Source organism: Scomber japonicus, chromosome 20 (genome assembly GCF_027409825.1).
Source record: "Scomber japonicus isolate fScoJap1 chromosome 20, fScoJap1.pri, whole genome shotgun sequence".
NCBI classification, from domain to species: domain Eukaryota; kingdom Metazoa; phylum Chordata; class Actinopteri; order Scombriformes; family Scombridae; genus Scomber; species Scomber japonicus.
In genome coordinates this window covers 16,316,424-16,342,359 of record NC_070597.1, presented here as the reverse complement: position 1 = coordinate 16,342,359, position 25,936 = coordinate 16,316,424, and the positions used below count along the sequence as shown (strand labels likewise).

Genomic DNA, 25,936 nt, shown 5'->3' with positions numbered 1-25,936 from the left:
GTCACCATATTAAACTCAACTATCTGATTCACTGTTGAGAGAAGTAAAAACATATAAAGCACTCTGGAAAAGAAACAAAAAGACATACAGATACATTAGGCAAAAAAACATGATGTATCTGTTTCTGTTGGTGCATCTGGGGTCATATGAGTTTGCCTTGAGGATATGTGTAAAACCAAAGGTCTGGGTGTCATGTTTGTCACTGTAAATCAGCATCACCCTTAAAAGCTGCATAACTTATTACTGTGCTGCAAAACAGAGAGCATGATTAGAAAAAGCCAAGGATCACAATTTGGATATCACACGCATCAACTGACAACAAAAGTGCCTCATAGAAAGATCATTCTGTGGACTATAGCGGTCTTGGATATGTCAGTGGTTGAAAAAAAAAAACTGTCACTAGTGAGGTGACTCATGAACAAGTAATGCAATATGCTGTAGCTCTATATAAAGAGTTTCTCTCATGTTTTATTTATCCTGTACTTCCCAACATACAACTTTTAAGGCAACCATGAATCAAACTGTAACAAACCAACTCGTTAGAGGCCAAAGTTCAAAACAGAGAAATGATAAAAACAATGGAAACATAACGCAAAAATATTATGCTGATGCGATGCCTGGAGAAATTATTTTGATTTCTCGGGGGCACTGTGGGTCCATATCCATAGAGGAAATTGCATTTGAACACCTGCCTCTGATGCTGGGAGTAACAGCGTGGGGAAATGATGTCTGGAAATATCTAAGGAGGAAATAGCTGAAAGGATCAGTGTAAATGCAGCTTCCATGCTCTCTCAGATGTTTTAATCCCTGTCTGAGTCACACCCTGAGATGCTCAGGCAGAACACTCTTGGCTTTTTACGTAAATCAGCAAAAACAATCAAGTCTTTCACATCCTTGAATGCCCTGTCTGAGGGGTTCAGACTGATGAAATCCCTGTCATCACACACTATATGCACATTTTTAAAAAGAAATGATTCATTTTCATTGGTATTCTTCGTGGCTTCTTTTTCCTCACTTCGTGGAACTGTTGTGATAGATCTTACGTAAGCTCATGAATGTCGTACTTTTATCCTGTCATAATTGTTCAACATCTGCTTTTTTTCTCTTCTGAAAACAAACGGAAACCTCTGATCATTTACATCAAGTCGGCTGAGATCAGAGATGATCTGTCCACTTACAGATTAGTTTTGAATTCATAATCCCATGAAAGTGTTGTTCCTGTTCTTAGGAGACTTGGGTTTTCTCTCAATTTTCTTATGTGAGTCTCTGTCTTTGTGACTGGCTTTAATCTCTGCTTCCCAGTGTTTTTTCACCATTGTGTACAGCCTCATGGTGGCCTGCGCATCTTGGACCTGAAAGAGAAAGGGGAATTTGTATTCTTTGTAATTTGATGTTTTCAAAATCAACCACTATTATTGCAGATTATAATATATGTGGTTTTAGGTGTATCACAGTTTAAAAACAATAAGTGATATTTGTGACATATTGATGACTTACGGATGAATGTTCACCCTGCTGGACCTTGACATTGAGTATTTCTCTACAGAGGACTTTGAGTGAAGGTCGACCACTCTGAAAGAAGAAAATTAAATCGCTTAATATACGACACTGATTGTCAGAATTGGGTCAGGGTCAACATGCACAACATTTGTCAACTTTGAAAGTACCTTGACTGCCTTCTTAAAGGGTTTATACTTCTGAGTGTCCCGGATTTTCTTTTTTGGGTGATCCAAGAGTAAAATCTGAAACAGGAGTTAATAATCAGTCTATAAAAGTTTACATTTATTTGAAAATTAGACTCCTTCCAGCTCAGACATTACAAGCAGGTTACCTTTAAGTCATTGTGTATAGCGTGTCCAACCACTATTCTTCCTCTCAAGATCTCAGCAACCTCCCTCTGCACAGTCTTCACATCCTCTCCTGCAGAGTTAAAGTGTTGGAGACAAACACGGATGATAAACTGCTGTATAACACTAGAGACACACCAGTTTAAAAGCAATTAATTATACAAATTTTCCATTAATACGATAACTACGAGCTAATTTTATGACTCACCATCTTTAATGTCGTCTGGTCGGATGCCGCTGACAGCTGTCCTGTAATCTGTCACGTTCTCTGTCGGTTTCACATATTTGTCATAGATGCATTTCCCAAACTGGTTCACGAGCGACACGCGTGCCAAGATGCTGTCCTCCCCATCAGGACCGACTCCCACCATCTCACAATCGATGGCAACAGCTCTGGTGAGGCTGATGGTTGCCGTGGCAAACAAGGAGATACGAGAAGACAGTCGTCACTACTTTGTCGTCATGTCAACCTGCCTTAGGAGTTTAAGCTGGGAAAAGCTGCTCTCCCTGCTTTTTTTAAATTTATATCTGTCTTCTGAACTAGATTATTTATATTGTATTAAAAAGGCTACATGTTTTCATCTTAAACTAAACACCAAAAGTTCAAAACTAACACATTAATCTCAGTGTGAGCCATGCTTGTGTCTTTTCCAATCATTTATCAACAGCATGCTGTAGGTTTTCAGACTTCTGTCATTGTTGTATTGTAATGTGTTTTACAATCAAGCCAACAGCCAGACCACACTTGAATTAACAAGCTATGTTGCCAGAAAATAAATCACATATGTAAATATGAACATCGTGAAGAAGATCAGTGGCATTTAGTTGATTTTTTGCAGGAAGAAGCCAGTTTGTCAACAGACTCTAAAGCTTTGGATGGAGAAAAAACAGCACTTACACAAGAGACGCTGCCATAAATGGAGCAACCATTTATTGCTTGTTATCTCTGGTTGTATTTGTCAGTGTGGGCAATGTTGCAAATCAAAGAACAGAACTGTTTTATGTATTGGCATCAATGTGGCAAACTACATTGATCTGTCCAGTCTTTATTTGATGTATCAGATATTACAGTCTGATTATTCAACCATAAAGAGTATTTGATGATTTACTCGATTTAAATGTAGTTAATTTTCATGCAGTTTAGAAATCTGCCTGGAAGGTATGGACATAATCTTATTCAGCAATCTAAACCACTATGGTATGGCTTGGAAAATTAGCTGGCAGCAATGATAAATGATCACTATTTGTATTACATGCACTTTAATATGCAAAAACAGCAGTATGCTCCTTTAAGTACAGGCACAACATGGCCTACTTCTATTCACAGTGTCACACTGACAACACTGTAACTGCACAGGAGCCAATACTGAATTCAGGTCACATCAGAGTTACCATTCATGACTCATCCTTTCAGAAAGATGTACGTTTTTTTGGTTGCATTTTATTTTAAGGAATTAATATATTATGAATGATACCACTTTGAGCAATTTCACTTTTAGGTTGCTATAACAACCTGTCAGTCCGAAAAATAAATGTTTACCAGTAATGACATGAACGCTTCATAAACCGTCTTGAAAGCTATTCGGGAGGCACAGATAGGACATCACTCACCCTTCAAAAGCCCTCTCCTTAACCAGGGTGCTCTCTGTGTCCTCATTTTTTCGAATGCCCTGCTTTCTCCTCATGATCTCTGCTGCCTCTGGTCCCACTGTTGCCTCAATGTCATCAGGGTCCACATCATCAAACCAGATGTCCTCTCTACAAGATAGACACAGAACAACATGAAGTCATGTATATTTTGCCAGAAGCAGAAGCCACATCTATAACTTTTTAAAATGTAAATATATTTAAGTTGGTGTAAGTATACAACTTACTCTGTAGGTTTGGTCTCTTCCACAACAGATTTCTTTTTCTTGGCTGCTTGCTCACTGCTTGATTTATTTGCACTGTCCTTTTTCCTTTTTGGAGCAGCAGACTGTCTCATCTCTGAGACAGTTGGAGCTTTCACACTCACCTTTTCCTTGTCTTTTGAGACAAAATTGCTGCTAATAATTTTGTGCTTGATTGGTTTTCCAGGACCTGTCTGATTGTGAGAAGCATTGTTCTTAGAAACACTTTTAGAAGATTTGTTTTTATCCTCCACTTTCTGCAGCACACCATTCTGATGTTTCGTTGTCTCCGGCTGCTTCTTCTCAGGCGGATTTGCTTTTATTATCTGTTGAAAGTTAAATAAAATTAGTGAATATGACATAAATATACTATACTTTTTAACCAAGCAACAAGAACAAGCTGAACTCTTACCTCTTGCAATGCCTTCCAGTTGGCAGAGAACTGTAGAGCATCTGTTGGAGGTGATATCTTTTGGCCTTTTTCCTTATCCTCGAGTGGAAGCATCTTCTTTTTAAACGGCATTTTTTTCCAATACTTCTTTTTCCTTTTGACTGCATTATTTTCCTTTGTAGGCTTAGGATTGTGTGATTTAGAGGAAGAAGAGTGTCTTTTCTTTGCTTTCACCTTTGACATTGTGGCCACTTTCGATGAAATGTTTGCTGTTACTTGTTTTTAAAACAGGTGAAGTATGTCGGCCCTCCTCAACCACGCTGTACCATCAGGAGCTCTATCGCTTGGTTGCCAGGTAACGTTTTTAAAAGGTAATGGAAGATACTTCACCAATAAATGTTTCCTCGCGCAGGTTTACAGCCTGTTTCCGCCAAAGTAGAGGAGTTGTTATGATATTTTTCTTAAATGTAGAGGAGACTGCCCAGTAGCCAACTTCTGTTGCTCCAAAAAGCCATGCTGAAATGTGTATTTCCGAAGTGTGCAACAGTGAAATACGTCCGGCAAAAACACGAAATGTTTGACTGACACGAGCCTAGCTAGTTAAAAATCTTTCAAACAATAAAACAACAATCGTATAATTTTTTTTATTCATATCCACTTCATTATAACGTATCTGCGTATTTAAAAAGTCGTGCACTTGCTGCTGGCTTTGCTTTTTCACTCCGAATGCGGAACCATTTTTCAGGTAAACGTTTCATACCGTGCCGAATATCGCTTGTGGAAATGTAGGCGTAATAATTGATCGACGTCTGACAGCTAAAATTACTAAATAAGAAATATTATTTCATATACCAGCCCTATGCATTATGATCTAATCTTGACGCATATGTCGACGACATTTTTGTTTAAAGCGAGTTGCGTCGTTGGAAAGTAGCTGCTACATTTTCATGAACTAATTTCTGTTCCGTCTTCAATAAAGGCGTGTTACTGCGTCATACGTATCTGTAGGTATGTAACTGCTCTGAAGCTTTAAATGCAGCTTGAATCACACTTCACCTCATCTTTCTTCACTTTGGTTTCAGATCATGGTGGAAAACTCTCCCTCTCCTCTGCCTGAGAGAGCCATCTATGGGTTTGTCCTCTTCCTTGGATCACAGTTTGGCTTCTGTAAGTCCAATATTCCTGGTTCACTATCCTACCACATACATGTCTGACTACCAACAAAGTCAGTGTTTCTTTGTTGTTTATTTCACAGGGCAGATGCACCACACATTTATTGTACCAGATATACTGAAGCTAAAAGATTATCACCATCTGTAGTACCTGGACAGATTTGCACATGTTATTCCAGAGGACTCCAAAGAGCCTCCAGCAGATAACTTTGTAAGTCAAATTGTGTGGCCTTCATTATTAGATGCAATAACACAATTGGAGCCACTTATTCTTTTGCCTAAGCAAAGAGAGACACATACTTATAGCAGAAGTAATAACTAAAATAATGTACCTCTGGTGTGAAGGCTGGCAAACAGGTGACAATGTAAACAAAACAACAAAAAAAGTTAAAATGTCGTTTAAAACTCAAATACTTATCTTTTCTTGTTTGTCTGACATTTTTCTAACTTTTACAGGGAAATCTTAAAATGTATATTGTTGTAACACTGTTAGTCTCATAATTGAAAAATCTCACATTTCATTCTAAAAGATCATTTTAAAAGTGAATGTACTGAAGTGTTTCTGAATAGAACAATAGAAAAATGTTTTCAGGTACATACAATCATCAAATACATCAAAAGTTAGTGCAGTGACTCACCAACAATATGAATAATATTTAATTTATAATTGAATTCAAACAAACAAAAACGTCTACCATGAATTCATGCATCAACAAATGCATCAACTTTCCCTTTCTTCTCTCTATAGTTCTGTATTGTCTGTGGGCATTTATACCAGAGGAGTGGCTTCATTCCATTGGACTCACTTACTGGCCTCAAAAGTAAGACTTTTTTAAATGTTATTTTTAATTACTGTAGTTATCCAAGCTCTCTTGTTCCTCAGGAAATATATGTACTACATTAGCACCTATATTAACCATTAACTGAGACATTCTCCCTGGTGTAGATATTGGGCCCTTGCAATGCCAATCTATTTGCTGGTGGCAATAACAATTGTTGCAGTGATGCTGTTTGGAGTAAACATGAACAACACGGCTCCTCTCGACTCTGTAGACAACATCACAGGTGATGTACTGATTCAACTCTGTGTGTGTAGTTTTATATCCATAGAAGTCCTTTAGTTACTACCACTGATGCTGTGAATGCTACAATACTAAGATAATAAAGCACCCATCTAGTGCTAGTTTCTATGTCTTCTATTTCCATGTCTTTCTGTGTTTTTTTATTTAAAACACTTACAAGTGGACTTCATATAAGGTGTTAAGATAGTACTTACTTATAAGGCATTGTGCTGTGTTTTCCACCACAACCTACCTTAAAGTTGTGAATGAATACAGAGAGAGGAGGTGTCATCATTCAGTATAGTGTATTAGTCTATGTAGGCAAAAAACGTGTTTGTCAGTAGTATGGAAGCTTCAAAACTGCCTTACTTTAACACCCTCAAATGTCCCCCTTTCTTTTGCAGATGTATACGCTCAAAACCAGAGGACAGAAGGCTGCCGGAAAGGGGGGATACCCAGACTGAAGGACGTCTCCATTAGTGAAGTCAACAAAATGTTTTATTTATCACCCAAGCTGTAACAAATACACAACTCCTGTGATTGGATGCAAGGTAGAGGTGAAGGTGTGGAGGATTTCTTTTGGCATGTGAGGTCACTGTTGAAGGCACAAGCTTTATTTATTTATCCAGGAACAATGTGTGTAGAATGAATGCACATTTCCATGTTTATATTCAATAAATTACATACTTTTTTAAAAAATGTTTGTATGTTTTTAATACTTCAACATTTTACACCTTAGTGTCATGAACAATAAATGAACTATGATATAATTTAAATGATATCTTGTTGCATTTTGAATTTGGGGTCCATGGCTAAGAGTTTAGGAGTCGAGCTGCAACACATCACAGCTACTGGAGCAGTGTTGTGTCTAATGTTGGATGAAAGTGCTGTTCTATGAAATGATCAAATAAGGATTTACAATGTTAAAGCTGCATTCGAAAACACTTTAGCATAACATATATGGATCCAATGTGTCCAAAGTCACTGTAGCTGCAGCAAAACTTTACAATTCAGGACCTGAGATTAATGTTGAAGGTAATTTATTTCATTTATATTAATCACATCATCCTAACCTGTCTAGAAGTTATCTGTGATGAAAAACAACAAAGCAGGAAAACAGAAATTGAAATATCACATTAGAGCCTTAAGGAGGTACTGTATATCTAAAAGTCGACAAACATGTCTGTTAACTAAAAAGGAACTGGTATACTGTGAGCAGGATGATGAGATGCAGACTTTACAATATGCTGGAGGTGAAACAATAAAAATAGAAAGAGCGTGTCCACCCGTATCTCAGTCTTTTCCTGTGTAAGCGAGACAACATGGAACCCCAGAATCACCATGACAACCAAGCAAACTCCACCTGCTAGCATTAACCAAGATGCGTTTGAAATCGTTATTAAGAAAATAGACTCAGACTGCAATTAGCGATCTTTTCCTTTATTGATAAATTGATTACTTCCTTGGTTTATAAAAGAAAATGGAGAAAAGTGTCAATCACAGTTTCCTTAAACCCAAGGTGAAATCTTCAAATGTCTTATTTTGGCTACATTTTCAGTTTACTGTATGAGAGAACAAAAGAAATTCCTTCTGAACAACCGCAAAGTCTTCAGGTGCCTGCGCAAGGTCGACAAACTAATATTAATATCATCTATATGACTCAGAAATCAGAAAAAAATTACCCCGAAAAACAGAAAAGACAAAAAATTACTCAGAAAATCTGAAAAAATTACCCTGAAAAACCAATCATGAAACTAAATAACTCTGGAAAACAGAAAAAAAAAATACTCTGAAAAACAGAAATAATTACCTCGAAAAACAGACCAAAAAATATATTACTCAGTGTAATAAGTTGCACCGGTGAAGATGCAGTCTTTTTTTGTTTTTTATTAAAGGCTGTTTTATTTGAATGCACTAGTAGTTATAAGTTCATATTTATACTCTTTTTCAATTAAGTTTTTTTTTAAAAACACAAGAAAAACACACATATTACACTTGAAACAGTGTGTTGGGTTAATAGTTAATGGTCCGGTAATGATTTGCATAAATGTATCAACTATCGTTCATCTACGTCAATCTGGAGGGAGGGGCTCAATTTTCTATTTTATTTTAAATCTAAGGGGTGCAGTGGCATCATTTGGCCAGCACTTCCTGTGTTATGGCAAAACATCAAACTTAGCAGATGAGATAAAAAAATTAAATATAAACTTTCTATGCATCAACTGTATATATATGTCTTAAAACTTTCTTTTACAGTACAGATATTTTAAAATACAAAACAGCATGTGGACTTCAGAATGAGTTTTTCATTAAGTGCATAAACGTTTGAGTGAAGAGCTAATCTCATTTAGTTCAGACATTGAACTGTTTAACAAAACTCTCGGAGTGCAGTGGCGTTGACATATATCATGTCCACATTCTCATATAAGTTTTCTTCAGGCTTCTCATGTGGCTGCAGACGGTCCATGATGCACTGGTGCAGGAAGACGTACTGGGACTGCAAAGAAACAAACCAAAGTTGGTCATGTGAAAAGCAGAACTCTTTGTAGTGAGAGAGCTAATACACATGTTGTATTGTGCTAATACTTCCTTGTTTGCAGTAACACGACAGTAAACTGTGTAGATGTTTCCATGTATGGAATCAATATGTCTAGTTGAAATTTAACTGGAGCAGCATAAAAGCTTTTTTAGGTTTATTCATAGATTCAAATGAGCAACTACATGGAGATCTAAGCATAACTTCCTTATACCAGAGTACTGTAACAGTGTTTATGCTCTATCACTAGCTGTCATTAAATATCAAAAGAGATTCCTGAAGGTCAGCTCAGCCTGAAGCAACTAAATGAACAGTTTTACCTCTGTCTGCACCATGTGTGGTCGATTCAGTCTCATCTTGTGCACAAAGGCATTGATGCCCACTGCTTTCTCTCGCTCCAGCTGCTGAAGCAGCACATCCAAGGCAATAATAGTGCCTGTCCTCCCCACTCCAGCACTAACAGAGAGACAACAGTGAAAGGTAAGAAGTCAGTGACCAGGTGTAACTGTCATAAGAGAATATTTTATGTATAATTTTAAAAGCAGGTGCATCATAATTGCAGTATGCTGCTGACATTCATCCAAAGTACAGGTTACTGGAGCTCAGGTGGAAACCAGTTCTCATTCTGTACCTGCAGTGAACCACAGTGGGTTCCCCAGTTCCCTCTGTCTTTATGTGCTGTCTGAACAGTTCTCTGAACTGGATCAGGACTTTGGTGCCCTGTGGGACTCCATGGTCAGGCCAGGCGGTAAAGTGGAAATGTTTCACAGTGCGCTCTTCTGAGGTGTTCTTCTGTGAAGAAGATTCACAAAATAGGTCAGTTTGTTCAACCAGTATAGTGGTTGGTATAGGATTCTTGAAGTCTTCATCATTTACCACAAACATCATCCTCTTTGAAAGCAAATGTACACTAATTCAAACAGACTGAGTAGACACAGTCACAATTTTCATTCTCTTTGTTTTGCTTTGTCACTTGGAGATATATTAATAGCCAACCTATTTAGTTACATCTTTCAAATGTTTAAAATGAGTTGTTACATACATATTTCAGTGTAAATTCCCTCAAAGTCCAGTTGGACTCTTGCTGCTCAGATCTGTTGGTGACCTGCATCTCTCCATAAAGGCAAGTCTCTCTGTCCAAGGGCCAGTATTGCTCGCATTTAGTCTAGGAAATGGAGACATACAACAACAAAGTTTCAATCATAGATTGATGCATCTCTTTGTGCAACTGAAGAACCTTTGAAAACACTGAAAATGTGCACAGTAAAACATGTTAATTGTCACCATTTGACAACACATAAGCTACAAGAGCAAATTATTCAACTTTAACAACTCACTGAATCTGATAATATACACCATCCCAAATCTTCCTTGACACTCACCCGTCTTCCCTCGGTGCAGTTGGTTACCATGACGATGCCTTTCACTCTTTGTTCCCAGATCATCCTCCAGAAATCATTGACTGTAGCAGGAAGAGGACCCTGAGTCGCAATGTACTCTCGGTTGTTCTTGTAGCCCTAAGAAGCAATTGTCAAAGTTAATGTTGTACCCTTCTCTTACTTTTATTTCCTGTAATGCTCAGCAGAATGTAAAACATAGTTTTATGCTCATGAAGTCACATGAAGTCAGCAATACAAACACTGCTAGACTTCAAATGAATGTGCAACTAGGGCAACTTTACTCCAGATGATGAAGTGTTGAAGATTTCCTCATCAGTCCCTTTCAAGTGTTTGTTGGACAGCTTAAGTCGTATTGGTTGAGGATTCTTACTGTATGATGGTATATTTTAGTTAAATAAAGAATGTAATTTAGTGATAGTCAGTTATCAAGTAAAACATACTGGCATGTAACTGGCATTGATGTAGTCAGAGGCCCCAGTGGGATTCGATGTACTTAGCTTCACTCGACACCAGTCATCTAGGTTGAAAAAGCAGAAGATGGTTTAACTGTAATTCACCACAGCAGCTAGAACGAGTCAATGGATCTGTCACAGTTCAGCAGTGAGGGGACGAGCTTACATGGCAGAACGTTGCTGAAACGATTTCTGGCCTTGTTCTCAGGCAGGAGCGCTACCTTTCTTATCTGCTCCGTGCCAACAGGAAGAAGTTTCTACAGGAAAGTTGGCAGATGACACAGCATGTGATTGAGACAAAGGTTAAACAGAAAACAAATTGAACAGTTCCATGACTGTACAGACACACTATTACAATACTGCACAGAAATAGGAAAGAATAGAAGAGGAAGAACAAAGTACAATTAGCTTTTATTTGTACCTCATATTCCTCACTGAAACCTCTGTTCTCATCTGCACTCAAGTGGTAGAAATGGTCTGGAAACTTTGCGATAGAAATAGCTCTGAAAAAAAAGAAATAAAACATCCATACATGAATGCTTTAGAATAAAGACTGATATTAATCTAGGTCTACTACTATGATCTCATTCTCTCCCAAATGTATCTCATTTTGAAGACCAAATCAACTCTTTTTAACTCAATAACTGACAGTGATGTTAACATTATTTAGAGGCAATTAAGATTGAACTTACTTGCTATTTTTAGATTGACGAGAACCCTCAATGAATGTTTTTTTTCTATTGTGGGAAAAAAGAGAAGATAATCCTTGCTTGAGTCTGATTGACCACATTTTGGTAAAATAAGTGAAGTAGTGTTGTCAGTGAGTTTGCACCAACCTGATAATATCTGGTCTTTTAAGCAAAATGAAGACCACTAGAAAGACCAGAACACCAAAAAGCAGGACAGCAATCACTGACCCTGCAATGACTCCTACAGGGAGCAAAATCTGGATGAAATGCTTTGTAACATACAGTACAGTAATAAGATACTCAACACAGCCAAGCATCACAGACACATTATCTTTTATTTCCACTAGAGTGACAATTGTAATATGAAGAAATGGAGGAAAAAGTTAATATGTTCACTTGACTCACCCCTTGGATCAGTCTGGCATTGGAAAACATAAGGTGTACAACTCATCACATTCTCAGACAGTAGAGCTATAGACACCTCATATGATTTTGCAGGTATGAATCCAGGTATTGTGATCTTCTGTGTCTTATTATCATACTTTGCTGTCTTCCCAGTCACATTCACCTCCACTTCAGTCCACAAACCCTTCGGTTTATCAAAGACAATAAGGATAGAGTAGCCAGCTGCAACGTTCTCACATCGAGCTTTTACATCTGCAGGAGCTGAGTGAAAACAAGTGGAAATATGCCTTTACAGTCACAAACAACATTTACCAGCAGGACACAGTGTAATTACTGTATGTGATTTAGCGAAAAGAAAAAAAAAATACAAATTCAAGCATACATTCATTCAATACATATTTGATGAAAATGAAACCAAAATCTATACTCCACTCCACAGAGGAAACACATCTTACCAGCGACTGCAGTTAGGTTTACTCCACTGCTTCTGACATTTTCAAACACAGTGAAGAGACTGAAGTCATATTTAGTCCCACTTGTGAGTCTTGATACAATGTATGTCACTTTATCTTCCTGTGATGCAGTGACATTTATCTCACTTCCATTGAACGCAAATATATAGTTGAGGATGTCATCCACTTTGTTCCACTGCAGAGTTATACTGGTCTCATTTTGTCCAATTGATTTAAAGTCCTCTGCGTTACGAGGAGCTAGGATGTAAAGAGACGTAAATAAGAAACTGTAACAAAATTTGATTTAAAACAAAAATATGACATACACAGCAAAATGTTGTGTTTTCTGTAACTTTTCAAAAATGTTTCATCCATCCTATGTTACGAGGAGCTACATTTTTCCACTGAAATGTTATATTGGTCTCACTTTGTTTAACTATATATGAATATACAATCCTTGTGAATACAAGTTTTATTTTGTGCAAATGATAAATGGGAGAGAATGTATAATCAGAAAATAGAAGTACAACTAAGTACAGTTGCTTATCTTTGATTTGCATGTCACAGGCCAAATTATTCCAAATGTATTCTCAAACATCACCTACCAGTGGCTGCAGAAAAAGGAAATCCAGTGCTGTTGACTCCATTATGTGTCGTGAGGAGCACAAATTCATATTTTGTCCCAGCACTCAAATCAATGACCGTATGTGTAACTGATGGCTTTTCAGAAGTTTCATTGATGAAGTCCTCCTCGTCATTGCCATTGTTATCATACTTCAGGAAGTATGTTGAGATATTATTAACCTTGTCCCACTGCAGAGTTATACTGCTCTCAGTTTGGTTCAATACCGTCACATTCTGCACATTTTCAGGAGCTAAAAAGACAAAGAGTTTCATTTTAGAAACAAGTCAGACATATCAATACCAAATATTAAGCAAAGCAGTTCATACTTACGTGGTTTAGTTGTTGTTGTTGGAACGGTTGTCAGCGTGGTTGTTTGTGTTGTTGCTGTGCTTGTTGTCAGCGTGGTTATTTGTGGTGTTGCTGTTGTTGTTGTCAGCGTGGTTGTTTGTGGTGTTGCTGTTGTTGTTGTCAGCGTGGTTGTTTGTGGTGTTGCTGTTGTTGTCAGCGTGGTTGTTTGTGGTGTTGCTGTTGTTGTTGTCAGCGTGGTTGTTTGTGGTGTTGCTGTTGTTGTTGTCAGCGTGGTTGTTTGTGGTGTTGCTGTTGTTGTTGTCAGCGTGGTTGTTTGTGGTGTTGCTTTGCTTGTTGTCAGCGTGGTTGTTTGTGGTGTTGCTGTTGTTGTTGTCAGCATGGTTGTTTGTGGTGTTGCTGTTGTTGTTGTCAGCGTGGTTGTTTGTGGTGTTGCTGTTGTTGTTGTCAGCGTGGTTGTTTGTGGTGTTGCTGTTGTTGTTGTCAGCGTGGTTGTTCGTGGTGTTGCTTTGCTTGTTGTCAGTGTGGTTGTTTGTGGTGTTACTGTTGTTGTTGGAACGGTTGTCAGCGTGGTTGTTTGTGTTGTTGCTTTGCTTGTTGTCAGCGTGGTTGTTTGTGGTGTTGCTGTTGTTGTTGTCAGCGTGGTTGTTTGTGGTGTTGCTGTTGTAGTCAGCGTGGTTGTTTGTGGTGTTGCTGTTGCTGTCAACGTGGTTTTTTGTGGTGTTGCTGTTGTTGTTGTCAGCGTGGTTGTTTGTGGTGTTGCTGTGCTTGTTGTCAGCGTGGTTGTTTGTGTTGTTGCTTTGCTTGTTGTCAGCGTGGTTGTTTGTGGTGTTGCTGTTGTTGTTGTCAGCGTGGTTGTTTGTGGTGTTGCTGTTGTTGTCAGCGTGGTTGTTTGTGGTGTTCCTGTTGTTGTTGTCAGCGTGGTTGTTTGTGGTGTTGCTGTTGTTCTTGTCAGCGTGGTTGTTTGTAGTGTTGCTTTGCTTGTTGTCAGCGTGGTTGTTTGTGGTGTTTCTGTTGTTGTTGTCAGCGTGGTTGTTTGTGGTGTTGCTGTTGTTGTCAGCGTGGTTGTTTGTGGTGTTGCTGTTGTTGTTGTCAGCGTGGTTGTTTGTGGTGTTGCTTTGCTTGTTGTCAGCGTGGTTGTTTGTGGTGTTGCTTTGCTTTTTGTCAGGGTGGTTGGTTGTGGTGTTGGTGTTGTTGTTGGAACGGTTGTCAGCGTGGTTGTTTGTGTTGTTGCTTTGCTTGTTGTCAGCGTGGTTGTTTGTGGTGTTGCTTTGCTTTTTGTCAGGGTGGTTGGTTGTGGTGTTGGTGTTGTTGTTGGAACGGTTGTCAGCGTGGTTGTTTGTGTTGTTGCTTTGCTTGTTGTCAGCGTGGTTGTTTGTGGTGTTGCTGTTGTTGTTGTCAGCATGGTTGTTTGTGGTGTTGCTGTTGTTGTCAGCGTGGTTGTTTGTGGTGTTGCTTTGCTTGTTGTCAGTGTGGTTGTTTGTGGTGTTGCTGTTGTTGTCAGCATGGTTGTTTGTGGTGTTGCTGTTGCTGTCAACGTGGTTTTTTGTGGTGTTGCTGTTGTTGTTATCAGCGTGGTTGTTTGTGGTGTTGCTTTGCTTTTTGCCAGCGTGGTTGTTTGTGTTGTTGCTTTGCTTCTTGTCAGCGTGGTTATTTGTGGTGTTGCTGTTGTTGTTGTCAGTGTGGTTGTTTGTGGTGTTGCTGTTGTTGTCAGCGTGGTTGTTTGTGGTGTTGCTGTTGTTGTTGTCAGCGTGGTTGTTTGTGGTGTTGCTGTTGTTGTTGTCAGCGTGGTTGTTTGTGGTGTTGCTGTTGTTGTCAGCGTGGTTGTTTGTGGTGTTGCTGTTGTTGTTGTCAGCGTGGTTGTTTGTAGTGTTGCTTTGCTTGTTGTCAGCATGGTTGTTTGTGGTGTTGCTTTGCTTGTTGTCAGCGTGGTTGTTTGTGGTGTTGCTGTTGTAGTTGTCAGCGTGGTTGTTTGTGGTGTTGCTGTTGTTGTCAGCGTGGTTGTTTGTGGTGTTGCTGTTGTTGTTGTCAGCGTGGTTGTTTGTGGTGTTGCTGTTGTTGTTGTCAGCGTGGTTGTTTGTGGTGTTGCTTTGCTTTTTGTCAGGGTGGTTGGTTGTGGTGTTGGTGTTGTTGTTGGAACGGTTTTTAGCGTGGTTGTTTGTGTTGTTGCTTTGCTTGTTGTCAACGTGGTTGTTTGTGGTGTTGCTTTTGTTGTCAGCGTGGTTGTTTGTGGTGTTGCTGTTGTTGTTGTCAGCGTGGTTGTTTGTGGTGTTGCTGTTGTTGTCAGCGTGGTTGTTTGTGGTGTTGCTGTTGTTGTCAACGTGGTTTTTTGTGATGTTGCTGTTGTTGTTGTCAGCGTGGTTGTTTGTGGTGTTGCTTTGCTTGTTGTCAGCATGGTTGTTTGTGGTCTTGCTTTGCTTGTTGTCAGCGTGGTTGTTTGTGGTGTTGCTGTTGTTGTCAGCGTGATTGTTTGTGGTGTTGCTGTTGTTGTCAACGTGGTTGTTTGTGGTGTTGCTGTTGTTGTTGTCAGCGTGGTTGTTTGTGGTGTTGCTTTGCTTGTTGTCAGCGTGGTTGTTTGTGGTGTTGCTGTTGTTGTTGTCAGCGTGGTTGTTTGTGGTGTTGCTGTTGTTGTTGTCAGCGTGGTTGTTTGTGGTGTTGCTGTTGTTGTTGTCAGCGTGGTTTTTTGTGGTGTTGCTGTTGTTGTTGACAGCGTGGTTGTTTGTGGTGTAGCTGCTGTTGTTGTCAGCGAGGTTGTTTGTGGTGTTGCTGTTGTTGTTGTCAGCGTGGTTGTTTGTGTTGTTGCTGTTGTTGTTGTCAGCTTGGTTGTTTGTGGTGTTGATTTGCTTGTTGCTGTCACCGTTGTGCCTGGTGTGGATGTTGTGGTGGAGTTAGTGGCAACCTGAAAACAGAACAGCAACAGAATAATTAAGTTGGAAGACAAGATGGCGGCGCCCTGTGAGGCTGCGGCCAAGCCGGCTCCCGATAACAATGTGTGTTTTATGTTAAATGTACCGTCCAAATCGTCTCCGACAATCGCATACGACAGAAGTACACTACTGGGACTTAGAAACAACAACTGTGCAAAGGATATATCCGGAGTTAACTTCGCCATGGATCGAGAATCTCTTCTCGGTCTTGGAATAATGTCCCGAGACAACGGAACCTCCGAGGCAGCGGGCTCTTCCTCCCCCACCAGCCGAAACTGGAAGCAGCTGAAGCGGCGGTGGAGTTTGAGCATACGCCGGAGGAGAAGGCGAGGTTGCCGCGCCGGCATCACACACAGATTGAAAACAAACCCTCACAAAACAGCACTACCATCTATTCTTCTATCAAACGTCCGCTCGTTGGAAAACAAAATGGACTATCTCAAGCTGGATTTAACCACACAAAGAAACGTGAGAGAATGCAACGCCATCATCCTAACCGAGATGTGGCTTCATAACAACGATCCGGACAGCGCCATTAAACTGGATGGATTTACAACATTCCGCGCGGAACGAAACCACGCCAGCACGGGTAAATCTCGAGGAAGTGGTGTGTGCATTTATATCAACAACAACTGGTGTAAAAACGCTGCAGTTATTTCAAGTCATTGCTCAGAGAACATTGAGTTTTTAACCCTTAACTGCCGTCCATTTTACCTGCCGCGTGAATTCAATACCATCAACATCACAGCTGTTTACCTCGCCCCCAGCGCCAACACAAAGGAGGCTCTCTCCATTCTGTACAAGTCGGTGAGTACACTACAAAACACACACCCGGACGCGGTCTGCATAATCGCTGGCGATTTTAATCAGGCCAATTTGAAAACAGTAATGCCACACTACCACAAGTGTGTGAACTTTGCTACAAGGGGAAAGAACACACTTGACCAGGTCTACACCAACATCAGACAGGCCTTCAGAGCTGTTCCCCACCCCCACCTGGGTTCATCAGACCATCTCTCTGTTATGCTAATCCCAGCCTACAGACCTCTGTTGACGAGAAGCAAGCCAACTGTGAAACAGATCAGGACCTGGCCAGAGGGCTCCACAGCAGCTCTACAGGACTGTTTTGAATACACCGACTGGTCTGTTTTCAGGGAGGCGGCCACTACCAACCGGGAAGTCAACCTCACCGAATATACAGACTCTGTAACAGGATACATAACAAAATGTATGGAAGATGTAACCGTCACCAAGGACATTACAGTAAGAGCAAACGAAAAACCCTGGTTCACCAGGGAGGTACGTGAGCTCCTGAGGGCACGCAACGTTGCCTTTAAGTCTGGGGACAGGGAGGCCCTCAAGTCTGCCAGGGCCAACTTGCACCGGGGCGTGAGAGCAGCCAAGCGTGCATATGGACAAAAAAATCAACTCGCACTTCACAGACACAAAGGACCCAAAACGCCTGTGGCAAGGCATCCAGTCAGTCACAGACTACAAACCATCCCCCCTACCGTGTGAGGACAACACAGACTTCCTCAACTCACTCAACACCTTCTTCAGCCGGTTTGAAGAAAATAACACCACAACACCCACAAAAAACCCCACAAACCCAGACAGCACAACACTTCAACTGGACCCAGCCGACGTGAGGAAGACCCTACTCAAGGTGAACCCCAGGAAAGCTGCAGGGCCGGACAACATACCCGGGCGCGTGCTCAGAGACTGTGCAGACTCACTCACTGACGTCCTCACAGACATCTACAACACCTCTCTGAACCAAGCCATCTTACCAGCAAGTTTCAAAGCTACCACCATCGTACCACTACCAAAGAAGTCACCAGCATCATCACTGAACGACTACAGACCCATAGCACTCACTCCCATCATGATGAAGTGCTTTGAGAGACTGGTAAAGGTCCATCTAACATCCACCCTCCCCACCACTCTGGACCCATACCAATTTGCCTACCGCCCCAAGCACTCCACTGATGACGCCATAGCAACAGCACTCCACCTCTGCTTGGCTCATCTGGAGAACAAAAACAGTCATGCGCGGATGCTGTTCATTGACTTCAGCTCTGCGTTTAACACCGTCATCCCCCAACATCTGGTGAACAAGCTGAGTAAAATAGGCATTAGCACTTCACTGTGCAACTGGCTGCTGGACTTTCTAACAAACAGACTGCAGACGGTCAGAGTCGGAAACAACTCCTCAGCGACCACCGGGGTGCCGCAAGGATGTGTGCTATCCCCCCTGCTGTTCACGCTGATGACCCACGACTGCTGTGCCAGATTTGAAACGAATCACATCATCAAGTTTGCAGACGACACAACAGTGGTGGGCCTCATCAAAGACAACGATGACTCAGCATACAGAGAGGAGGTGCAGCAACTCATCGCCTGGTGTGAGAAGAACAATCTGCTTCTCAACGTAAACAAAACAAAAGAAATTACTGTGGACTTCAGAAAGAAACAACCAACACACATCCCACTCATCATCAACGGCAGTGCAGTGGAGTCTGTGAAAAGCACAAAGTTCCTGGGAGTGCACATCACAGATGACCTCTCATGGACCACCAACACCACTGCGCTGGTCAAGAAGGCGCAGACACGACTCCACTTCCTGAGAAGGATGAGAAGAGCCGACCTTCCCACCTCTGCTCTCACCATCTTCTACAGAGGTGCTATTGAGAGCATCCTGACCAGCAGCGTCTCTATTTGGCATGGCAGCTGCCTAGCTGCAGACAAAAAGGCGCTACAGAGGGTGGTGAGGACAGCAGAAAAGATCATCAGGTCACCCCTACCAGCCATCCATGAACTGTACACTTCACACTGTTCCAAGAGGGCAATGAACATCATCAAAGACATAACTCATCCAGCACACAGACTGTTCTCCCTTCTACCATCAGGGAAGAGGTACCGCAACCTGCGGTCCCGCACAAGCAGACTGAACAAGAGCTTTTTTCCACAAGCCATCAGACTCATCAACACACTGAAGAAAACCACATGAACATTCCAAGGTCACTGGATGACATTCCATGAACATTTCCTTCACCATACCACTGGCACTTTACTCTTGCACTTTGTACACAGATCTACACTTTCACTTTACTATGACCACTGATTGTACTTCTGCTGCTATGTGTGTGTGTGTGTGCGTGTGGTTGTGTATTATGTCAATATTTGCACACTGTGTGTGTGTGTGTGCGTGTGCGTGTGCGTGTGCGTGTGCGTGTGCGTGTGGGGGGGGGGGGGATTTTTGTCTATGTCTTTTTACATGTCTTTTTAACTGCACATTGGAGACTGGTAAAACGCAATTTCAGACTTCTGTGCTAACCCTGTTACATAGATTTTTGACAATAAAGTACACTTGAACTTGAACTTGAACTTGAACTTGAACTTGAAGTTACAGCAAGATGGACCTCATTCCAAATATATGAAGTTTAATTTCATATCGTATTTCACTTATTTAATCTGCACCATTGACAGAAGACATGAAAAAGGGACATTGTGTTTTCTATTTGCATTTCCATTTCCTTGTTGCTTTACCAGGAGGGACACTGAAAATGGAAATGAAAAGGGAAAACGACTCAGCAAATCCATTTTTGAATAGGATAAGGGAAAAGCAACAAGGAAATGGAAATGCAAATAGAAAACACAATGTCCCTTTTAAATGCCCGATTAAAAGTTGTATTCTTAATTCACTTTGCAAATTCACTTATTTATTTCTGTTTTTAAATCTGCATTTTATAAATGATTTTGAAATTCAGTCATTTATTTGGGAATTTATTCATGTATTTTCAAAATGGGGTTTTAAATAACTTTTTAAAGTTACTTTTTTAAATCCATTTTTATAATTCCCCTTTTTAATTGTGAAATTATTTATTAATTAATGAAATGCTTTTTTTCCCTGTTTCAGTAAGGCTTCTGGTCCTCCTCAATTAAATTCCACTGTCACTGATATGTATGTATAAATTCCAGAATTTTAGGGTAACCTCCTGTTGAATAAAGATACACTATCTGATCACTATCAAAATGGAAAGAGAAAAAAAACTTACCCAAAGTAGACTCAGGAAGACACACAGCAGCAAGTGGTCTGAGGTGATTTTGAAAGATAAATGCCTCATCATTGTAATGTTTTAGTAAGCTGCAGACATACTATAAACTTGTCAAATTCCTTTGTTTTGCCGGTCCAAGCTGAACTTCAGGTTTCTATTTTCAGTGCTGCCACCAAACAGCACTTCAGGTTGGCAAATAATGCCTTTGAGTCCAAGCTGACGCAGTCCAATATTATTTATTTCAGAGCTGTTGATTTTTCATTCTTAACCATCTCCTCCTCTTGTAACTGCTGGTCTGGGCTCATATTGGCAATTGACTAAGTAAATAGCTGCTCCTCCTTTTTGGCCTTGTACAACCACAGAGACCTTTGCCCCTTCTCAATGCATCTGTTTTACATGTTTATTAGTGTGAATAGCTCCATATCTGCTGTATGTTTGTCATTACTAGTTTCATGTTCATCACTGTACCTTTATAATGTGTAGACAAACATTTTCCTTTCACTTGCAATGAACCCATGAAAATATTTCAAAAATCCCTTGATTAATCTAAAATCATTTGTATTTTAAAATGATTGTTTTAATGATTTCTAATTTCAAATCGCTGTAGAGTCCCTTAAACTCGGCTGATTTCACAGGATATATTTTCTTTTGATTTCATTGCACTGTCTCAGTAGACTGTAATATTTATAACTTCCTTGTGGTTGTGATCTATAAGTGAACAGAAAGCATCAACTAACGCTTTGGACATTACAGCCATTCAGATTATAGATCAATAAAAGTGCTGGTCTATTTATATTTCTTTTATTTAACTAATAATGGGCTCTTGCGGTGCCAGTTTATTTGCTGGTGGCAAAAACAATTGTTGCAGTGATGCTGTTTGCAGTTAAAATGAACAACACGGCTCCTCTCGACTCTGTAGACAACATCACAGGTGACGTACTACTTCAACTCCATGTGTGTAGTTTTATATCCATAGGAGGATTATAGTTACTACTACTGATGCTGTGAATGCTAATAATGAAAACTTCATTTGTAAAGCACCTTGAAATGAAATGAAATGCAGCTAAAAGTGCTTTACAATAAAAAAAATTACATACACCAAGGGTTTCACATTAAATGACTTTTTATAGCAAAGTTCAGGAACAGAGACCACGCTTCATTCCTTCTCAATTTCTGCACAAGCAGTACTTAAGCTTACTTAACTTACATCTGCCACAGCACTACTGACATTATAAATGCTCACGTGCTTCCGTCCTCTGGAAGACTTTTTGGGGGTCTGCAACTCGGACCGGACATCGAGACAGCTCCCTGACCCGGAGTCTCGTCCTGCCCCGGTTCCCTACACATACCCAACTAGAAGACGGGTACAGCATCCTGCGCCTCCTCATCAACCTGGCACCCGACTTCAACTTTCATCCACACCACACACTATACCTCTCTTTTTTTCCTCCCCCTCTCTTACATCCCATCCCTTCCCCCATCCCCATGACACTCACTTCTTCCTCCATATCCTACGACCCCTAGACCCTAACCCCATACATCCACTCGACCCAAACCCCTACATCCCCACGACCCTAACCCCTACATCCCCACGACCCTAACCCCTACATCCACTCGACCCTCACCCCTCATCCCACCTCTTCAACCTTTCAACCTTCATCCCTTCAAACCTCATCCCCTCATCCCTACCCTTCAACCCTCACCCATCATCCCTACCCATCTACCCTCACCCCTCATCCCTATGTCTCAACCCTCAACCCTCACCCCCATCCCTTCTTCCCTATCCCTCAACCTTTTTGCCTTCCACATAATAAATATTTAAACTCATATCTTAGTTGGTGTGGTCTTTGTTAGTGAAATGGCCTAAACGGGCATAGAGCAATGTAATATGAATGTTTAATGTAATCAGCTGGTGGCTGTGGCTCAGGAGGTAGAACAGTTGTCCTCCAATTGGAAGACTGGCAGTTCAATTCCTGGCTCCTCCAGTCCACATGTCAATGTGTCCTTGGGCAAGACACTTAACCCAAAATTGCGAATGAGAATGTATGGTTAAATTCCCCCTGATGAACAGGCACCCTGCGTGGTGGCCCCTGCCATCAGTGTATGAATGTGTGTGAATGAGTTGTGATGTAAAGCGCTTTGAGTGGTCGTAAAGACTAGAAAGGCGCTATATAAGTACAGTCCATCTACCATTTACCATAGCTGTTCACATCACCTGGTCACATCTTACCAATAACATGGTACCTTCTTTGTTAGCCTATCGTATTGCAGCTGTCTTTTTAAATGTTCTCCTTCTCTGATCAGGGGCTTTATTGATGCTGTTTTATGCGACCCACCACCTCCCCATCACCACCCAGTCTTCACAGTCATCAATGCATCACTTCATCAACCTCATCAGTCTGATTAGTCTCAGTGGAAGTCAGATTGAAGTCGATTGTCACATCATCCAAACCAGTTGATACTTGCTGCTGTTTACATCCAGCATTTGCTCACTTCAACATTAGAGCCTCTCCATGTGACAAAAAAACACTTGCAGGTCTATTGTCAACACCTTGGGTACATGTCTGTTGTGAGCCAATTCATCTGTGACTCCGACGACAACATACTGAGTGTTGAAAAGTGTTGTGAGGGCAGCACATTCGAGCAGGACTTATGGGAATTGTCGTTCAAAGGAAGAGAGATGGAGGATGAATTGCATGGACAGTACTGGGTTATTGGTAAGTTAATGCAATGGAGCAATGGGAGAGACCTGAGCGATTACATGCATAATGAATTAAAATAATAATAGTTCTACATTTTCATTTTAAAAAATCTAATCCGACAGCATCCCACCTTATCTCAGTATTTTTCCGTGTAATTGAGTTTGCTTAGGTGTCAATCATTGTTTCCAAAAACCCCAAAAATGTTCACATTTTCTTATTTTAAAATAACTCACAACTATTGATCAATTATCAACAGGGTTGGCGACTAATTTAATATTTGGCAACTAATTGATTCTAATTGTTGCAGCTCTAAAGTTGACTTCGTCAAACTACTAATTCCAATGTCAAGAATGACCTTTCAGATTAATATTGAAACAAATAAAACTATATACGTTTTTACATAGCAGGAATTTTGTACCCGTTCATTTTCATTGGTTCCAGCAGCGTCTGGTTCACAGCCAGTATATAAATGTGTGCCCAGGAAATGATGATTTTTGGTGTGTATTTTGTACATTATTGCTTGGTCATTCCTGCCAGTTCTAAGGAATAGCTACACATTGCAGAAGGCCTGTTGATGCCTTTCATAATACATATTAATTTTCTATTACAAACTGAGAACACATTACACTGCAATCTTTAGTATTAACATTTAATGGTTTTCTCTGATGCTGTGTTAATTCTCTCATCTCTTTCTTAAAGGAGGGAGCAGCTACAACCTAAGCAAACATGTCTTGACTCCTGTGTCAGAACCTGCAAATGAGAAAGAGAACCACTTCAATCAGGCCCACACCAAGATCCATGATGTCATGTTTATAACGCTGGGCTCCATGAAGAGGCGTTTCAGGTGCCTGATGCAACTTGGTTTTGCACAAGAAGGCTCTTTGGACAAAAAGTCCAACATCATCAAGGCGTGCAGTGTCCTACATAACATCTCTAAGAAGTTCTCTGTCCCTCCCCCGCCTGTAGTTGGTAAAATTGAGCCTCTTCATCCAGGCAGGCAGCATTCGCTGGCCATAGAGATCAACCTTGAGGCACTAAAAGCGAGAGAGGAACTCATTGATTGTAACATCTCAGTTGCCTCCAGCAGGCAGGACCAACCGACTGAAACCGTCAGAGGAGGATCTTTGAGGACATTTCTGAAACAAAACCCAGCTTACAATGTAGGATTAACACACAGGTTGAGCAAGCTGCTGTTCTGTGCCAGTTCACCTTTCTTTTACAGACTTTGTAAAATCACACTCAGTTATAGTTTTGTTACTAAAAATATTGTATTAGAAAATCATTTTCTCTCTACATTTCTAATTGTAATAAATGACATTTGAAAATATTCTTTGGTCATTTGAAGTGTTATTCCATTAAAGGATAATAATAATAATATTAATAATGCACTTTTAGCAAATGAGAGAAAAAAACGTTGGTTAAATAAAATTGATTTTATATATCAACTGTAAATATACACTACCGGTCAAAAGTTTTAGAACATCCCAATTTTTCCATTTTTTTATTGAAAAAATGTTTTCAAGCTTACCATCTTGGTCTTTTTTCCTAAGGTAGTTCTGGCATAGCTTGGACTTATGTTTTGGATCATTATCTTAACCCCTGACCAACTACGTGCATACCAGAGGGTACTGCATGGTGCTGCAGAATTCTGTGGTAGTCGACCCTGGATCCAGAAAAACAGCCCCAGACCATCATGCTTCCTCCTCCATATTTGACAGTTAATGTCACACACTGAGGAACCATCCTTTCACCTACTCGACGGGGTACAAAACTCCTGCGTGATGAACAGAATATTTTAAATTTTGATTCATCAGTCCATAACACCTTCTTGGTGGTGTTTCATGGCCCAGGCAAGCCTCTTATTATTATTCTGACATCTTAGCAATGGCTTTCTTGCTGCAATAGGCGGCTGCATATATGGAAAAAAACCACCTAACCCTAAAAAAATTCTAACAAAAGGTTTCTCAGCTATTTCTTGTAGTATTGGGTGTCCTTAGTAACATATTAAAAGTTTACCAAAGTTTGACCACTGGAAAGGTGTAATTTTCAAGATGGCGTCCAAGATGGGCGGGAAGTCGTTAAAATATCCTAACTCCTTCATTTTTTGACCTAGCCAAGTAATTTTGGTGTCTCACACCATGTTTTCTGGGTCAATAAAATTCACTGGACTTGTCTAAATTGCACTGGCATAATTGTATACTAACCCTAACCCATGATTTTATGAGATTACTCGGGCTGTAACGATACACCAAACTCACTATTATCACGATGTTTGACCCACGGTTCGATACATACCTTGATGTTTTTATTTATTTATTTATTTGGGGGGGAGGGAGGGCTTCCAAGACTTGTGAGTCTTGGAAAACACTGATTTTGAGATCATCAGTCAACTTGAATGCAGGAGTTTTAAACAAATGCTAATGATGCTAACCGGATTTAATAGCAATTTAGCTAGTCGTCTTCTATGCATAATTGCTTTCATGATTTTGAATGTTTAAATGTGCATTTCTCCTTGGGACAGGAGACTTGGAAAACATTGGTATTGAGATGATCAGTCAACTTGAATGCAAGAGTTTTAAACAAATGCTAATTATGCTAACCGGATTTAATAGTAATTTAGCTAGCCGTCTTCTATGTCCTTGCTTTCAATTGTGAATGTTTAAATGTGCATGCTGTTCATTTACAAAGTAATACATTTTCTCCTTGGGACAGGCCCTTTTGAGTCTTGGAAAACCTGTTTGTTTGGGGTGAACCATGTAAAAGTCATATAACTCCTACTCACTAGGAGGCTACGTGTTTTGGACACATACTTTTCTTTGCTAAAACACAGACTTGACATTCAATGTAAAAGTTATTGCAAGTAACAGAACCCCTGTGTCCATAGTAACTCAACCTTCTGAACTCCAATAATAATAATAATAATAATAATAATAATAAAAATAATAATAATATTAATAATAATGCATTTTATTTATGGCCGCCTTTCTCAACACTCAAGATCACATTACAAAATCAACAATAAAA

The 25,936-nt window shown here is 40.3% G+C and overlaps 3 protein-coding genes across 3 annotated transcripts in view; 1 reads left to right on the top strand and 2 right to left on the bottom strand.

Moving 5' to 3' along the window:
• Window positions 1–404: 404 nt before the first annotated feature.
• On the bottom strand, window positions 405–4,647 carry rexo4 (REX4 homolog, 3'-5' exonuclease). Its single transcript, XM_053341273.1, has 8 exons — window positions 4,149–4,647; window positions 3,722–4,062; window positions 3,459–3,605; window positions 2,056–2,249; window positions 1,832–1,920; window positions 1,668–1,742; window positions 1,498–1,572; window positions 405–1,352 (listed from the first exon to the last, which is right to left on the bottom strand). The coding sequence occupies exons 1-8, from the start codon at window positions 4,368–4,370 to the stop codon at window positions 1,194–1,196; spliced, it is 1,302 nt and encodes a 433-aa protein (XP_053197248.1). The 5' UTR covers window positions 4,371–4,647; the 3' UTR covers window positions 405–1,193.
• Window positions 4,648–4,970: 323 nt separating this feature from the next.
• pigp (phosphatidylinositol glycan anchor biosynthesis, class P) lies at window positions 4,971–7,042 on the top strand. The gene is made up of 5 exons (XM_053341547.1): window positions 4,971–5,135; window positions 5,210–5,294; window positions 6,048–6,120; window positions 6,246–6,364; window positions 6,765–7,042. Exons 2-5 carry the CDS (start codon window positions 5,213–5,215, stop codon window positions 6,878–6,880), a joined length of 390 nt encoding a protein of 129 aa, XP_053197522.1. The 5' UTR covers window positions 4,971–5,135; window positions 5,210–5,212; the 3' UTR covers window positions 6,881–7,042.
• A 1,522-nt stretch (window positions 7,043–8,564) lies between these two features.
• The window catches only part of LOC128381134 (receptor-type tyrosine-protein phosphatase H-like), a 42,807-nt gene continuing 25,435 nt past the window's right edge, over window positions 8,565–25,936 (bottom strand). The window contains exons 18-30 of the mRNA XM_053341084.1: window positions 12,900–13,169; window positions 12,345–12,552; window positions 11,843–12,129; window positions 11,585–11,678; window positions 11,441–11,485; window positions 11,170–11,251; window positions 10,915–11,005; window positions 10,737–10,813; window positions 10,279–10,413; window positions 9,939–10,061; window positions 9,528–9,688; window positions 9,217–9,352; window positions 8,565–8,857 (exon numbers count right to left, since the gene is read on the bottom strand). Of these exons, the coding sequence (XP_053197059.1) occupies window positions 8,729–8,857; window positions 9,217–9,352; window positions 9,528–9,688; window positions 9,939–10,061; window positions 10,279–10,413; window positions 10,737–10,813; window positions 10,915–11,005; window positions 11,170–11,251; window positions 11,441–11,485; window positions 11,585–11,678; window positions 11,843–12,129; window positions 12,345–12,552; window positions 12,900–13,169 (1,838 nt within the window). The 3' untranslated portion in view covers window positions 8,565–8,728. The remainder of the gene's footprint in view (window positions 8,858–9,216; window positions 9,353–9,527; window positions 9,689–9,938; window positions 10,062–10,278; window positions 10,414–10,736; window positions 10,814–10,914; window positions 11,006–11,169; window positions 11,252–11,440; window positions 11,486–11,584; window positions 11,679–11,842; window positions 12,130–12,344; window positions 12,553–12,899; window positions 13,170–25,936) is intronic.

Coding starts and splice junctions, on each gene's coding strand:
- pigp (XM_053341547.1), top strand. CDS start 5,213: ATGGTGGAAAACTCTCCCTCTCCTCTGCCTGAGAGAGCCATCTATGGG. Junction 5,295..6,047: donor TGGATCACAGTTTGGCTTCT/GTAAGTCCAATA, acceptor TTCTCTCTATAG/TTCTGTATTGTCTGTGGGCA. Junction 6,121..6,245: donor CTCACTTACTGGCCTCAAAA/GTAAGACTTTTT, acceptor TCCCTGGTGTAG/ATATTGGGCCCTTGCAATGC.
- rexo4 (XM_053341273.1), bottom strand. CDS start 4,370: ATGTCAAAGGTGAAAGCAAAGAAAAGACACTCTTCTTCCTCTAAATCA. Junction 3,606..3,721: donor GAAGAGACCAAACCTACAGA/GTAAGTTGTATA, acceptor TCTATCTTGTAG/AGAGGACATCTGGTTTGATG. Junction 1,573..1,667: donor CCTTTAAGAAGGCAGTCAAG/GTACTTTCAAAG, acceptor TTCTTCTTTCAG/AGTGGTCGACCTTCACTCAA.